At 35.6% G+C, this 14,229-nt stretch overlaps 1 protein-coding gene and 1 pseudogene across 1 annotated transcript; both read left to right on the forward strand.

Moving 5' to 3' along the window:
- Nucleotides 1–3,954: 3,954 nt before the first annotated feature.
- LOC145608809 (uncharacterized) lies at nt 3,955–9,476 on the forward strand. The gene is made up of 5 exons (XM_081664404.1): nt 3,955–4,851; nt 6,194–6,278; nt 6,404–6,570; nt 6,746–7,020; nt 9,137–9,476. The coding sequence occupies exons 1-5, from the start codon at nt 4,470–4,472 to the stop codon at nt 9,311–9,313; spliced, it is 1,086 nt and encodes a 361-aa protein (XP_081520530.1). The 5' UTR covers nt 3,955–4,469; the 3' UTR covers nt 9,314–9,476.
- A 2,510-nt stretch (nt 9,477–11,986) lies between these two features.
- On the forward strand, nt 11,987–13,070 carry LOC145606921 (polygalacturonase inhibitor pseudogene; annotated as a pseudogene).
- The last annotated feature ends 1,159 nt before the right edge of the window (nt 13,071–14,229 follow it).

The raw sequence follows: 14,229 nt of genomic DNA on the forward strand, positions 1-14,229 counted from the left end.
TATAAGGTGGCATAGTTGATGCAAGTTTTATGGTTTTAGTCCAAATTGAAGTGTTAAATGCCCAGACGTACACATGTTTTTTAGTTTAATTTTGGAGTCTTAGCAACATGGGGAGGAGGTAGACCTAAGCGTGACATTGAGTTTGCTTTGAATATTAACATGAAGCCGTACCCTATTCAAGAGATGCATAAATGATGCTTTCCTCCAAAACTTTCTAAGGTTTACTCAGGTAAGTGGAGGTGTTGGTTCTCTTTAGAGTACTTTTATATGGTTGTTTTATCATTAAATCATAAACAAAAGTCAAATAAGAACTCATGAATTTCCCGATATGCTTGTCTTGCATTACCTCTATTTTTTAAGACTTAATGGTGCTGATTTCTTTGTAGCTAGTATGCAATGTTAAAGGTCATGCTTTGAATCAGTTTTCTTTAGTTTCACACACACACACACATATATATAATAATAATAATAATAATAATAATAATAATAATAATAATAATAATATATTACACTAAAATTTTTGCCTAGGAGTCCGCAAAAAGGACGTTTGGTGTAGGTAATCGTGGGCGGAGGGAGTATATTTTTTGAACTAAATTAATTCATTAATAAAAATCCATACGACATCTACATTGTATAGTTTTATAGGGAATAACATACATCATTAATGTAATATAATTTTTACTATTCATTAAGCATATATATAGCTAGCTTGGTCTACTGGTCAAATTTGCATCTCACAACCAAGAGGTTGTGGGATCAAACCGCACTAGTGACACTTTAGGGGTGGGGATTCCCTTATCCTTCCCCCCACTTCCAAAGTGTCTAGCTTGCTAACCCGGATCGGGAGTACGTATGAGAGGTTTCGGCCTGATAAGGCCCTTCTCCTTACCAACCAAAAAAAAAAAAAATTCCTTCCGTGTTTTTTTAAGTGGGGACTAGAGATGACAATGAGTCGGGTCACCCGGATCCAGATCCGTTTTTGTATCTAGGATCCAGCGGGTCTGGAAAATGAAGACCCAGATCAGATCCAACGGGTCCAGATCCGGGTCCAAAACGGGACCAATATATTTTGCCTAATTTTTTGCAATAAATGTAATGTTTGGGGTCAAAAAATGCATTTAAAACTTCCGTCGGGGGTTATTAATTTCAACCTAAATTAAAGTTATACAACTACTCTAAAAATACAAAGTAACCAACTTATACAATATACACTTATATTTTGAAATAAAAATTATAAACAATGAAAAAAGTACGATTTTACAAATAAGCTAGTGTATTCGATATGAGACATCCAAAATTCATCTCTTGAAAGGGCTAATCTTTATCACTTCTAACAACATCAACATTTGTAATGGAAAAACATAAAATTTTAGTTTTTTTTTAATAGGAAAAATAAAAAACGGGTACACAGATCTGGATTCAGGGTTAGGGGCCAAACCCGGATCTAGATCTGATTTTTTCAGCAGGACCCGAATCCGCCGGGTCCGAAATTTGAAGACCCAAATCCGTGAAAAACGGATCTGGATTCGCGGATCCGGGCTGGGTCCAGATCCACTGTCATCCTTAGTGGGAATCTGAGAGGAGAGAGATATAATATTTTAATATAGTTTTTTGCCAAAAAAGGAAGTGTAACACTTATTAAAGCACGACCGAATTTGGTAAGTGTACCATTTATTAAAACACGGAAGGAGTATTTAAAATATTTTCAACACAACTATTTTTATTTTATTTTTATTTATGTGTTAAAATTTGTTACATATTTAGGTAAAATTTCTAATATCAAAAGATAATATTTTATATATAATTAATTTAAACTTAAAAATCTCATTCGTCAATTTTGCTTACGTGACATTTGAATTATTTAATTCTAAAAGAAATCAATAATCTCTTATTTAATTGGCTAAAAATAAAATCTAATCCTACAAGTCGCGCTAAGAAAATTAAATCCCACATGGCTCTCTAAAAACTCGAGATAAAAACTCCCCTTTATATGTACAAGCTGAGAAACGCACGAAAATTCGTGCGTGTGAATATAAGTAATCTATCAAGCTCCATTTATTTTATTTTTTTTAAGTTTTTTTCCGGTTTATTTTTTATTTATGTATTTTAAATAAAAAGAAAGACAAAAATAAGTAGGATACTTTAGAAAAGTGAAATTTATCGCCTAAAACCCTCTTTCACTTATAAAGAAAGACAAAAATAAAAAGGGTTTTTTGGGAAAGTAAATTTATCACCCAAAACCCTACTTAACGAACAACAATTAGGGATAAAAAAGATTATTATTACCGCACGGGCACTAATCTAATTAAAAGTAATTTTAACGACCAACCGACCCACCACTTAATGAACAACAATTAGGGATAAAAAAGACTAGGGAAATTCTACAATATAACCCGCTACTTTTTGAAATTTTACGCTGTACCCCTACTTTTTGGAACTTCTACACTGTAACCCCAAGGTATAGTAAGTAACTCTGTACCCTTGATGCTAAATCACAGTTAATATAGTTCCGTTAGACATAAAAAAATTATTTAAATAAATAAAAAGATAAATAAAATATAAAAAAAAAAGTCAAAACACCAAAACCACCCCATGGTCAGCTTGCTGCCACCGCCAGCCCCCACCACCTCTCCCCCGGAGAGTCGGCGGCCTAGATTCCTTCCCATCCCCCGACGTTCGCGTTGTCCCGACCACCTCCCCTTTCCCCTTCGAAACACCCACCACGAAATTCAACAAAATCTCTCAAATTCCAACCCCCAAATCCCAAACCCTAACCCTAACTTTCAATTTCCGGTAGCAGGAGGCTAGAGCGGAGAGAGAGAAAAGGAACAACAGCGGAGGCTACGGCTGCAGTGAAGGGAGATGGCGGCTCATTGATTTACAGCGATTGGAGGTTATTTAAGGTTTTTTCGAGGGCGAGGGGGGGGGGGGGGCGGAGGGGTTACGAGTGGTTTTACGGGGAAAAGGGGAGGGTCATTGGGGCAGTGCAGTCACCAGGGAAGGGAAAGGGTGGCTGAGCGGCATCCGGCGATTGAGGGGACGTGGGTAGGGCTGGCCGTGGGTTGCAACGACTGGTTGTGGGTGGTGGATTGGTGGTTTTGGTTTTTTATATTTTTTTTATATTTTTTTTTAATTTTATTGGGATAACGAAACTTTATTAACGAACACTTAACGCCAAGGGTACAATAGAGTTACCAACGAGACCTTGGGGTTACACTGTTGAAGTTTTAAAAAGTAGGGGCACAGCGTAGAGTTTCAAAAAGTAGCGAGTTATAATGTAGAATTTCCCAAAAGACTATTATTACTGCACGGGCACTAATCTAATTACTATCTCCGTTACATATTATTCCCTCTGTTTTTTTTATATGCATCGCTTTGACAATTGCACTATTCACATACCATAGTGACTTAATTTTTTCACCCCTATAAAATAAATAAATGTTATTATATTATATATCATTAGATTCGTCATAATGTCTAATTTCATAAAATAATTTTGTTACAATTTTCACTAATACACAATTAAAGATATTTATGGTCAAAGTAGCGTATCGACAAATGTGCTGGTCAAAATGATGCATATAAAAAAAACAGAGGGAGTATTTGTAACGATTTGACATAAAATAGAGAGAAAAAATGTCTAATCGTTGCAAATAATAGGTAACGAAAGTAATAAATGTAATTTTAGACTTAAGAATTTCACGACCAACCGACCCACCAGGCCACCAGTTACCGAACAACAATTATTCACATAAACACAAAATTAGGCATATTCGAATAATTCAATCAAATGTTATCCATAATTATATTTTACGTCGTACGATATGATGTTGACCTTTAACCCATCAACTATCAGAGCCTGACGGGTGCCACGTGTCGTCATAGTGGGACCCATCTTCTTCTCCTTTCTGCCAATCCATTTCTTTACCAGTTTTTTTCCCTCTGCCCCTGGTTTTATTTTCTTTTCTTCTCCTCAATGTTGAATTCGACTTCTATCTTCTTATCTTTCCTAAAAAGAAATCCTTTTAAAAATTAAACTTCAATTCATTACAAATTCAATTATTAAACATTGAATTTCTTCCATTGTAATTCATTATTCCAGATCTGGTGTATTATGAGCTTCCAAAATCTGGGTTTTTTACCAGTAATTTGGCATCATTGAAGTGTAAATATTTCTGGGTTTACTTCAAATTTGTTCAAATTGCTCTAAATTTGGAATAATTGGTGAAATATTTTGTGGGGTTGTATCAAATATACTGAAATTGCATCTGGGTATGATTCTGCATTGTTATTATAGGATAAGCTTTTCTTGGTTCAATCCAATTGATTAGTTTAGGTCACAGTTGAGATTCTTTGGTGTATCATTGTTATAATATTCTTATTATAATTAAGGATAAGATCTTCTGGGTTCAATACAAATAAATCGCCCAATTTGTGTAAAAAAATTGGATTTCTGAGAATTGTTTGAAATGGTGGCAGTGAAAGTGAAACTGGGTATGTTACACTATGTATTAGACCATGTATATGGTGCATTTGTACATAGAACAAGAATAAGCCCACTATTCTTTTCAAGAGGTTGGGGTGGAACCAAGCTTGATTTGCTTGAAAGGCTAATTAAGCAACTTTTTCCAGAAATTGAAGGCCAGAATTGGCCGCCTCAGTTGATTCAACCAAGTTGGAAAACTGTTTGGGAGACGAAAACTGCCTGTTTGAGAGAAGGGGTTTTTAAAACTCCTTGTGATGAACAGCTTTTGAATGCATTGCCCCCTGAAAGTCATGTTGCTAGGGTTGCTTTTCTTACTCCTAAGTCGTTTGATCCGGAGAAGATGGCCTGTGTGGTTCATCTTGCAGGTGCATTACTGTTTCTATGCTCGGTTTCGATACCATGACATGATTTTGACCATTAATTGTTTGGGTTTTGTTATAGAAATGGTAGTTTTGATTGATTTGTTGTAATTTAGTCTCTAGTGAATTATTTGATTTTGGATTAGCATATATGTTTAACTAATGAGGTTAATTTTGATGAATGGTGGATTTGATTGGTTGTTAAGTTTCAGGTTAAAGTTTGTTAATTTTGATTGTTTGATTCTTAATTCCTTCAATTATGATGCAAATGGTTCTAGCTCGATTAATTTCAAGGTTTTGAAATCCATGAGTTCCTCCATTTTGAGTTACTAGATGGGGGAGAGTGAGATGACTTAGGGTTATTGATGGAGCAATGTAGTCAAATTGAATTTGCCTGGTTTCATGTTAAAGCTAGTCTGTCCTACGCTATGCCATATCTTAGAAAAGGCATTTTTGTACGTTTTCTTGTAGAGTTACAGGTAGTGTGATCAATGAAAACATTAAGAGCATGTTTGGTTAGGGTATTATTTTTGGTTGGAAACGGATTCAATTAAACCATTATCGTTAAAGTGTTTGGTTAAAAGGTTTGGGTTACAATTTCCATTACCTAGGGATAATGGTTTTTACCTATTTGTTACCTCTCTAAAACCTAAGCTAACAATTAACCTTACCCTCCTCAATAAAAAAGAAAGGGAGTTAAGTTTCATTAATTTCTCTTCATGGTTTAAGCAAAAAAATCAAAAGGTACGAGTCTAGTGATTCTTTTCCCTCATCTTATTTGTTTCCTTTCCATTCCGTTTTCAATATTTGTACCAAATCCTCCCTAAATAGCTAGCGGAATATAGTCTTTCAGTTGGGTGAGGATGAGTTAGTATATTTAGGAAGCTTTGGTTGTGTAATTTTCTAATTATTCCGAAATTAAATGAATTGTGGTGCTTAATGTTGAAGAAGAGCAATTTGCTACATGTGGACTTTGAGCAATATGAATTTTTATTTTAGAATTGGAAGTTTGGAATTTGGTTACTTTGATTGGGATAGTTTGTGCAATTGTTTTGCAGCTGTTGTTTTCTTTCTTTCTTTCTTTCTTTTGTAATCTCATCTAATTGTACTGTTAAACTTCAGGTATTACTGATTTGGAGTTTTACTAATCTTTTACTGTCTTTGCCAATTTGATAATTTGTATGTGATCATGTACTAATGCATCAATTCTGATGCAATGCACATTACATGCTCCAGGTTGTGGTGCTATACTGTTTTCTTTGTCAATTTGTCATTGTTGCAATCATTTTTTTACATCAAGAAGTTTGATACTTGTATGAGTTAACAATGTGTATGGCTATTTGCATAGGCACTGGGGACCACACTTTTGAACGGAGATTGCGTTTAGGTGGACCATTGTTAAAGGAAAATATAGCAACTATGGTTCTTGAGAGGTGGGAACCCCCATGTCATGTTTTACTTCACCAATGCAAATCAGTTAGTTTTTATGTTGGATAAATTGAAATCTATATTCGTTGGTCTTTACAGTTTCTAACTCCTTAATATTGACAACTTGCAGCCCTTTCTATGGACAGAGGCGCCCCATGCTTCAATATGGCTCAAAACTTCGTTGTGTTAGTGATTTGTTGCTATTAGGAAGAGCAACTATAGATGAAGCTCGGTCTCTTTTACACTGGTTAGATGAGGAAGGGTTTGGCAAGCTTGGTATTTGTGGGCTTAGCATGGGTCAGGCATCTAAATTCTGAATGCTGAGTTTTTTTGCATGAAGTTAAACTTGAAATTTAAAGATTCTAGACATTGTCTAAGGACTCTAATCTATGTTTTAGCTTGACCATTTTATATGGATTTCTTCCTTTAGAACAAGTAAAACATATGTGACGATCAATTCTGTTTCTACTAGGTGGAGTGCATGCTGCAATGGTTGGATCTTTGCACCCTACGCCAATAGCGACCCTCCCGTTCCTCTCCCCTCATTCGGCTGTTGTAGCATTTTGTGAAGGTGTTCTGAAGCATGCAACTGCATGGGATGCATTGCGAGCTGAACTTGAAGTACAACAGGCTTCATTGACTCAAGAAGATGTCACACAGAGGATGAGAGAGGTGCTGTCTCTCACAGATGTTACCCGCTTTCCGATTCCCAAAAATCCTAATTCAGTCATATTTGTTGCTGCCACTGTAAGTGACCTTTTTCATATGCTCAGGCAATAATGGTTTATATTATTTGTATTAGATGGACAAGTTTGTTATGCTGTTGTATTACTAGTATATAACTTCATGAACACCTGTTCAACTGGGTCTAAAAGAAAGAAAAACAAGCATCTGAACCTTTTGCTTTTTATCATTGTATCTCTTTCATCTGGATGTTTGCAACTTTGCATTGTTTGATCATTGACCAACCCTAAGGTTACATTGAAGCATTATGCGGGAACATATAATTGCTTTCGAAAATGCAGTCTAGTACTATAGTCACTACTGCACTGTTCACTCTTCTTGATGTCAAAACTTTTTGCCTTTTTTGAACTTCTTATGTCTGTTAATCTAGTGTAATTTTTTTTTTTTTTTTTTTTCCCTATGAACTCCTGCATAGTGCAACATCTCTGTGAAGATTCTCACACCGAACCTTTAGATGCTGTTCTAAGATAGCGATATTGTCATAATTTTTATATGTACAAACATCATTGCATGAATGCACTCACCATTGTCACCAATTAGTGTGATTTGAATTATCCTGTGGGTTAAATGCTGTGTTTCCTTCTCTGTTTCTCGTGCCTATCTCTGATGCTGTGACATAATACTCTTCTCCCTTCCTTGATTCTTTTATTTCTTTCCCCCTTTTTTTACGAGTGAGCCCAAGTTGATCTATTAGATCAACAAATTTTGTCAATCTATGCTTAGTCACTATTTACTCATGCTTAGTCACTTGCTTAGTTATCAAAGTAGACATTAATATTCCACTGAAACTTCAACCTTCCTTCTACCGACACCTCCCACTTCCTTCCATCGACACCACCAATTCCACCATGCCGACACCATCTGCATCACCTCCCCATTCCACCGACACCATCTGCATTGTCTCCACCTTTCACCGAAACCATCATCTTCTACCCATCACGGCGGCTTCGCCGCCAAATCAAACGAAATCCCTATGTTTAAAAGGTGAAATTAAGAGTATGGTTAACCCTAAAGGGAAGGGGTACTATCCTCCAATAATGCTACCCTTGGAGCTTCAATATTTGTCGGAAATTTTCGAAAATCGCCATCCATTTATAATATAGAATAAAAAATTTGGAAAAGGATGTCGTGCTGTGCTCACCACCGATGCCTTCTTGCTGGTGGTTGCCGACAACAGGGGTGTCATAGTGGTGGTGATTGTGGTAGATGGTTAGGGCATGAGGCTTGGTGTTTATGGTGGTAAGTTGGCTATTCAACACTTTAACGGGAAGATGGCAATGGTGATGTGGCAATGGTGATTTGGTAATATTGCCTAATCATGCTCCTGATTTTACCAAATTGTCCTATATTAAATGAAGGAAAAACCTAAAATGCCCTTATGATTGACAATTTTTGTTGACCTAGTACATTAACTTGTATTTCCTTTTTTTTACTCTAGAAAATGGTTTGAGACACAAAAGTAAGGTAGGATTCTCTTCATTTATCTTATTAAAACTTATTAGCCCTAAACTTATATTTTTGAACCTTATCAAACCTGACATAAGTAATAATGAGGGGAGAATTGAGCCATGAACCTGTTTATTTGATCTAATTAGTCCCAAGCTTATCTTATACTGTATGAACTATTAGCTCATTTGGAGCCAGCCTGAATTTATATCAGTTGAACTTATAATAAGTGAATATAAGTTGAGAAAATCAAAGCTTAATATGGCTTAGAAGAGTGCACAATATTATCAGGCTATTATCCCCAAATAGGCTCTATTATAGACAATCAATCAATCAAAGCCTTTAATCTCATAAGTGGGGTCGGCTAACATGAACCAAATTTGAAGGCTCTATTATAGACATTCTTTCAAATATATGAAGTATATTATTTGAAATATGCTTTAGCCTTTGTTAGTTGTGTACTTGTGTATGTGTATACCTTCTCGAGCATTTTATAAGATTCATCCTTTTGGATGGTATTTCTTGAGCATTTATTTACCCATCTCTTATTCCAATCTGTACGTCATTCTTATGTGGATGAATTACATGATTTTCCTGACTAGAGGGCAATATTAAATTCAAAAACTGATTGAAGTCATTGAACTTATATCTTGACCATGTTTATGTGTTTCAGGATGATGGGTATATACCAAATCACTCAGTGCTGGAGCTTCAGAAAGCTTGGCCAGGATCAGAAGTGAGGTGGGTTAATGGCGGGCATGTATCATCTTTTATCCTACATAATGGTGAGTTTCGCAGGGCGATTGTTGATGGACTTGACAGATTAAAGTGGAAGGAATCTCCCTTGTGACGATAGCAATTATTATGTTCAAAGTAACAGATCTGTAAACTGTAAATTTTATTCTTTTTGATTTTCTAATTTTTTTCTCTATTTGAATGGAATAATGGAAATAAAAAAATAAAAAAATTAGGGAGAACCCTTTCATGAAGAAAAAATTAGGGTATCCATTTTACATTGCCTGAGTGTTTTTTTTTTCCCTCTTTAGTCATTGCTGCTATGCGAGAGGGGATGTGCACAAACTGGTACTGTATCATATGATCAGTTAGTTTTAACTGAACATAATGACCTTCATTTCAGTTGAACTTTTCCATTCCCCGTTTTCGTTATGCTCGTTTATCTTCTTCATGGTGGAAGATAGAGCTAAACTAGTTTGGTTATCTTTAATATCATAGTATCTCCAACAGGCAAAGTAGTTCAATTTTAGAGTAGAAAGCATACAAATGTGATGGTAATATACTGTTAGTTCTTGAATCATCTTCGGAAAAAAAATCATTTTTTTATTCTCATCCATTCCACTTGCTTTACAATCGAGAACTCATGCATTTTTAACAGAAAATTTCCCATTTTTGCCATTGTTTGTCATGTCCCAGACAATCTCTAGTTGCCCAACATTCTTGAATCTCCTTGATCATTTTCATCTTCTGTGACATAAACACACGCAAACAGTTTAACATAAACTTTTGTTTGATTAAACGACGAACTTGTTTTTGTAAGGTGAAAAGAACAAGACAAAAAGACGACAGTTGTAAATAATGTTAAATCTTCATCAGCCCATTGTATTCCTAGTTTAGGATTTGGTGCATTTATAATACAAGTATATATTGTTGAGTCTTGAGTAGACACATCGAACTCATGCATGAGCTTTGAAATAAACAGTCAAAAACCCAATGAGGTAAAGTAGTGAACTTTCATAATCATCAAGGCATATTTTGAGCAATCCAATTTCAGACGGAGCTAGTATGTGCACCGTGCACTCTTTTATTTTGCGTTGTGTGCCACTGCTTTCACACTGGCTTAGGACCCTTCCGACAAAAATGCAGTACTTTATTCAATTACTATTGTTGAATTGTTGTTAATGTATATGTACTCTGTATTATATAAGTATTTAAAAATAAACCTCTTAATATAATAAAATAAAATGCAAAAATTAACCTTAGAGTTGGCCCAATAATCCAATTCGCAACATAAATTCCATAGTTCCTTGCCACTAAGATAAACAGACTTTGATCTATTTTATTTTTACTGTCACGATTTTTCATCATAAACTCTTTTAACTTTCAGTTTGTTCACAACAACCGATTATTCATCATTCAAATATTTCTTGATTTTGTAAACATCTAGACACCCTTAATGACTAACATTGGTTAATTTGGTTGTATCAGTGACCTCTATTTAAATACGTAAACTTTTCCTTTTCTCTCCCAATGATTCCTAGCTAGTAAGCTTAATTAACTCTTCTTTTCTTTTCTCTTTCGCCGATTAACCCTAATTCCCTAATTAACTCTTCTTGGTTAATTCAAACATACAAAACGCGGAAGTGTATTGGCAATGAGAGCTAACTCCTCTTCTTGTCTCCCTATGCTGGATATGGTGTTTAGTCATTTTTTAAGATCGGGTTGGCAAGAGTGTAAGAGTTGTGCAAATAAAATGCTCATTTTATGTGTATCAATTTGACCGACGTAAAATTTTAAAGGTTAGACCAGTGGATGAAGTTAAAAACTATGCAAGTGGTTTTAATTAGTTGGGGTCTTGGAGAATCTTTAATAATCATGATACACGAGAAATATATAAGTGGGGACAAATATAAGCAATCGATTCTGGGTAAGTAGACAATCCTGTACCACATAAATAATTATTTGGTGTGGAACCAAAGAACCAGAGTCATGCTGACATTACAACCCTACTATAGCACATAAAATTTGCATGCATGAAGAAAAAAGATTTGAAACAATATGCTAAAAGCTGATAAATTAAAAGGTGTTCACGGAATTCACGTGTTGCCGCAGCTCAACTGAGCTCTTCTTAAGCCTTTACTCGTTTACAATAATGTACACGTACATTATACATAGTACATGTTCCACATAATCACGTTATAAATTAATAAGTTATAACTAGGAGTAATATTGTGGTTAGTAATTGATGTGTTAAAATTAAAAATGAACCTAATTGTATGGATTACTTAGTAAGATTAATGGTAAGAATTGCGATTTTTTCTACTAATGATAATCCAACGTTGTTTTATCTGATAATTAATATATATGTAGCTAATTAACCTCAAACAATCAATAGTATGTAATCTATGTTATGTATTGCGAGTGCATGCATATTTAGATATTACTCATTATGTTTAACCAATTTTGTAATTTCTAATAACCATTTTCTTAATCTAATTAGTTCCATGTGTGTAACAAACCTTAGTTTTACTTATTGAAAACCAACAAGTTCCCTATACATTAGTCAAAACGAGTTTCCAAAACTTTGCCATTTTTGTAAAACACTAAAACCAAGTTCCAATTATATTACATTGATGGTAATTATTTGTGCATATGGTTTTCCTAGAAAAAAAAAAGTTTTACCTTTGCCCTTTGGTAATTGCTCATCCAATCCTCTATAAATAACCCTTTACTTATCTAACCAACCCACACACTACCAAAATTAAAAAAAAAAAAAAAAAAAAAAAACATGAAGAATAATCCATGCATTACTTCCGTCCTTTTCTTTTACTTCCTCTTCCTCCTCCTACCTTCCCTCAACCTTGCTCATACTCACGCTCATCATCGACCACACCGCTGCTACCCAGCCGACAAACAAGCCCTCCTCCAAATCAAGGCCGGTTTCAGTGGCGAAGCTAGCATTTTCTCAACATGGTCACCACACACAGACTGCTGCAAGTGGAGTGGTGTACTATGCAGGAAGATCCCCAAGACAAATATCCGCCGTGTTAACTTCCTCGAAATAAGCGGCTCAGATGAGGTTGTAGGAACAATCCCCACAACCCTAGATAAACTCCCGTACCTCGAAACCCTCATCTTACGACTACTCCCTAACCTCACTGGCCCAATCCCACCCGTCATCGGCAAACTGACTAGACTAAAACTCCTCTTCCTCAACTGGGACAACCTTAGCGGTCCCATCCCGAATTTCTTAAGCCACCTAACTCATTTAGAGTCCCTTAGCTTGAACAACAACCAATTTACCGGTTTTATTCCGGCTTTCCTAGGTCGACTCCCTAATCTCAAGGGACTCGACCTACAAATAAACCAACTAACCGGTAAAATCCCGGACACATTCGGATCCTTCCCCAATGGTTCCTCCCTACAATTGTCATACAATAAGTTATCCGGTACAATCCCAAGGTCTCTAGAAAAGGTTAACTTTGGAACTCTAGAACTATCACATAATCATCTCACAGGTGACGCGTCCTTCCTGTTCGGGGAGGACAAGTCCGAGTTGAATCACTTGGACTTGTCGAACAATCGTTTGTCGTTCGACTTGTCCAAGGTAGTGTTGCCCGTGGGGGACATCAGTTCTAGCTTGTTTGAGCTAAAGTTGAGCCATAACCAAATATACGGGCGGCTGCCTGCTTGGTTGGGACGTGCAGGTTCATTGGCTATAATCGACGTAAGCTACAACCGTCTTTGCGGGCCGATACCGAGAGGGAAGCTGCAAGGGTTTCCTGCGGAAGTGTTTGAGCATAATTTGTGCTTGTGTGGTGCTCCCTTGCATCCTTGCAAGTCTTAAGCTAGTGTGTGTGCATATGTTGTAATAATGTATGTACTTTGAAGTTTTAACGTAATTAGGTGAATGCTTTAATTTAGCTAGTGTGGTAAGTGAGTTCTTGTTTTAGTTACGAGCCAATGAATTTGAAAGCTGAAGAAAAATAATTGGAACCAATTTTATTTATTGCGGTTAATGTTTTCATATTGGTACATATTCTGATATTCTTTCAAGTTTAGCATGCTAAATTGATTTGAAAGTTGTGAATGTGAATACTTGTATTGAGGATTTCTCTGCCGCTAGTAACTTGAGTCATCATGACTCCTAGAACATGGTTTGGTATTATTGTATTCAATTGTACTTTACATGTTATTATGCTAATCAGCTGGGATACAACTTGTCCATTAGTATAACAAATAGTTGTTTGTTGGTATCAATAGAATCCTTTACTAAAATTCTAATGATACCATCTAAATACAATTTAATACCAAAACATGTTATTACAATCATTTTTAATGACTAAAACTATTATTAGAGTCGAAAAATCCCCGTACTAAGCTTGAGCTACACAATGACTAACTTTTTATTGCGGCTAAAGTTGTGTTGTGTTATTACACAAGTAGAATTTATCATTTAAAATTTTTAAAAAGTTATTAGCATTTAAATATTTTGAAATACATTATTATGTTGTTGCATTTGTGTGTGTCACGTGTGTTAATTGATGATGTATATTTGTACAGCTAACATAAATAATTACGTATGATTACTCAGACCTCTCGCCTCTGCGCAAACAATAGTAGCAATTTAACACCACTTGTGAAGAAAGCATTGAGTAAAAGAGCACACTATTCTTGACCACAGACTGTAACTCTTAAGTATAGAGACATGCATTTTTTGGCAAGAACATGCATAATTGAACCAAATCGAGTATTTCGTCTTAGAAGTCCCTGTTTCATTAAAGACGATTGAACCCCACACTGATTGAGACACCTCTGCTTGCCAGCAGTACTTCCATTCAACACACGCTAATAAGCAGTCTGGGCCTAAACTTGCCTGGGCTTTCAGCATATTTTTTGGGCTCAGATTTCAGGGTACGATTGATTTGCCCCAATTTCTAAAAATAATTTCAATTTTTTTTATGGAAAACTTTAATATATATTTTTTAATAGTTAAGGCCCTAGGGGTGCTAGCTAATTGAGCTAATCCAA

The sequence above is a fragment of the Chenopodium album genome, chromosome 23 (genome assembly GCF_948465745.1).
Source record: "Chenopodium album chromosome 23, dcCheAlbu1.1, whole genome shotgun sequence".
NCBI lineage: Eukaryota > Viridiplantae > Streptophyta > Magnoliopsida > Caryophyllales > Amaranthaceae > Chenopodium > Chenopodium album.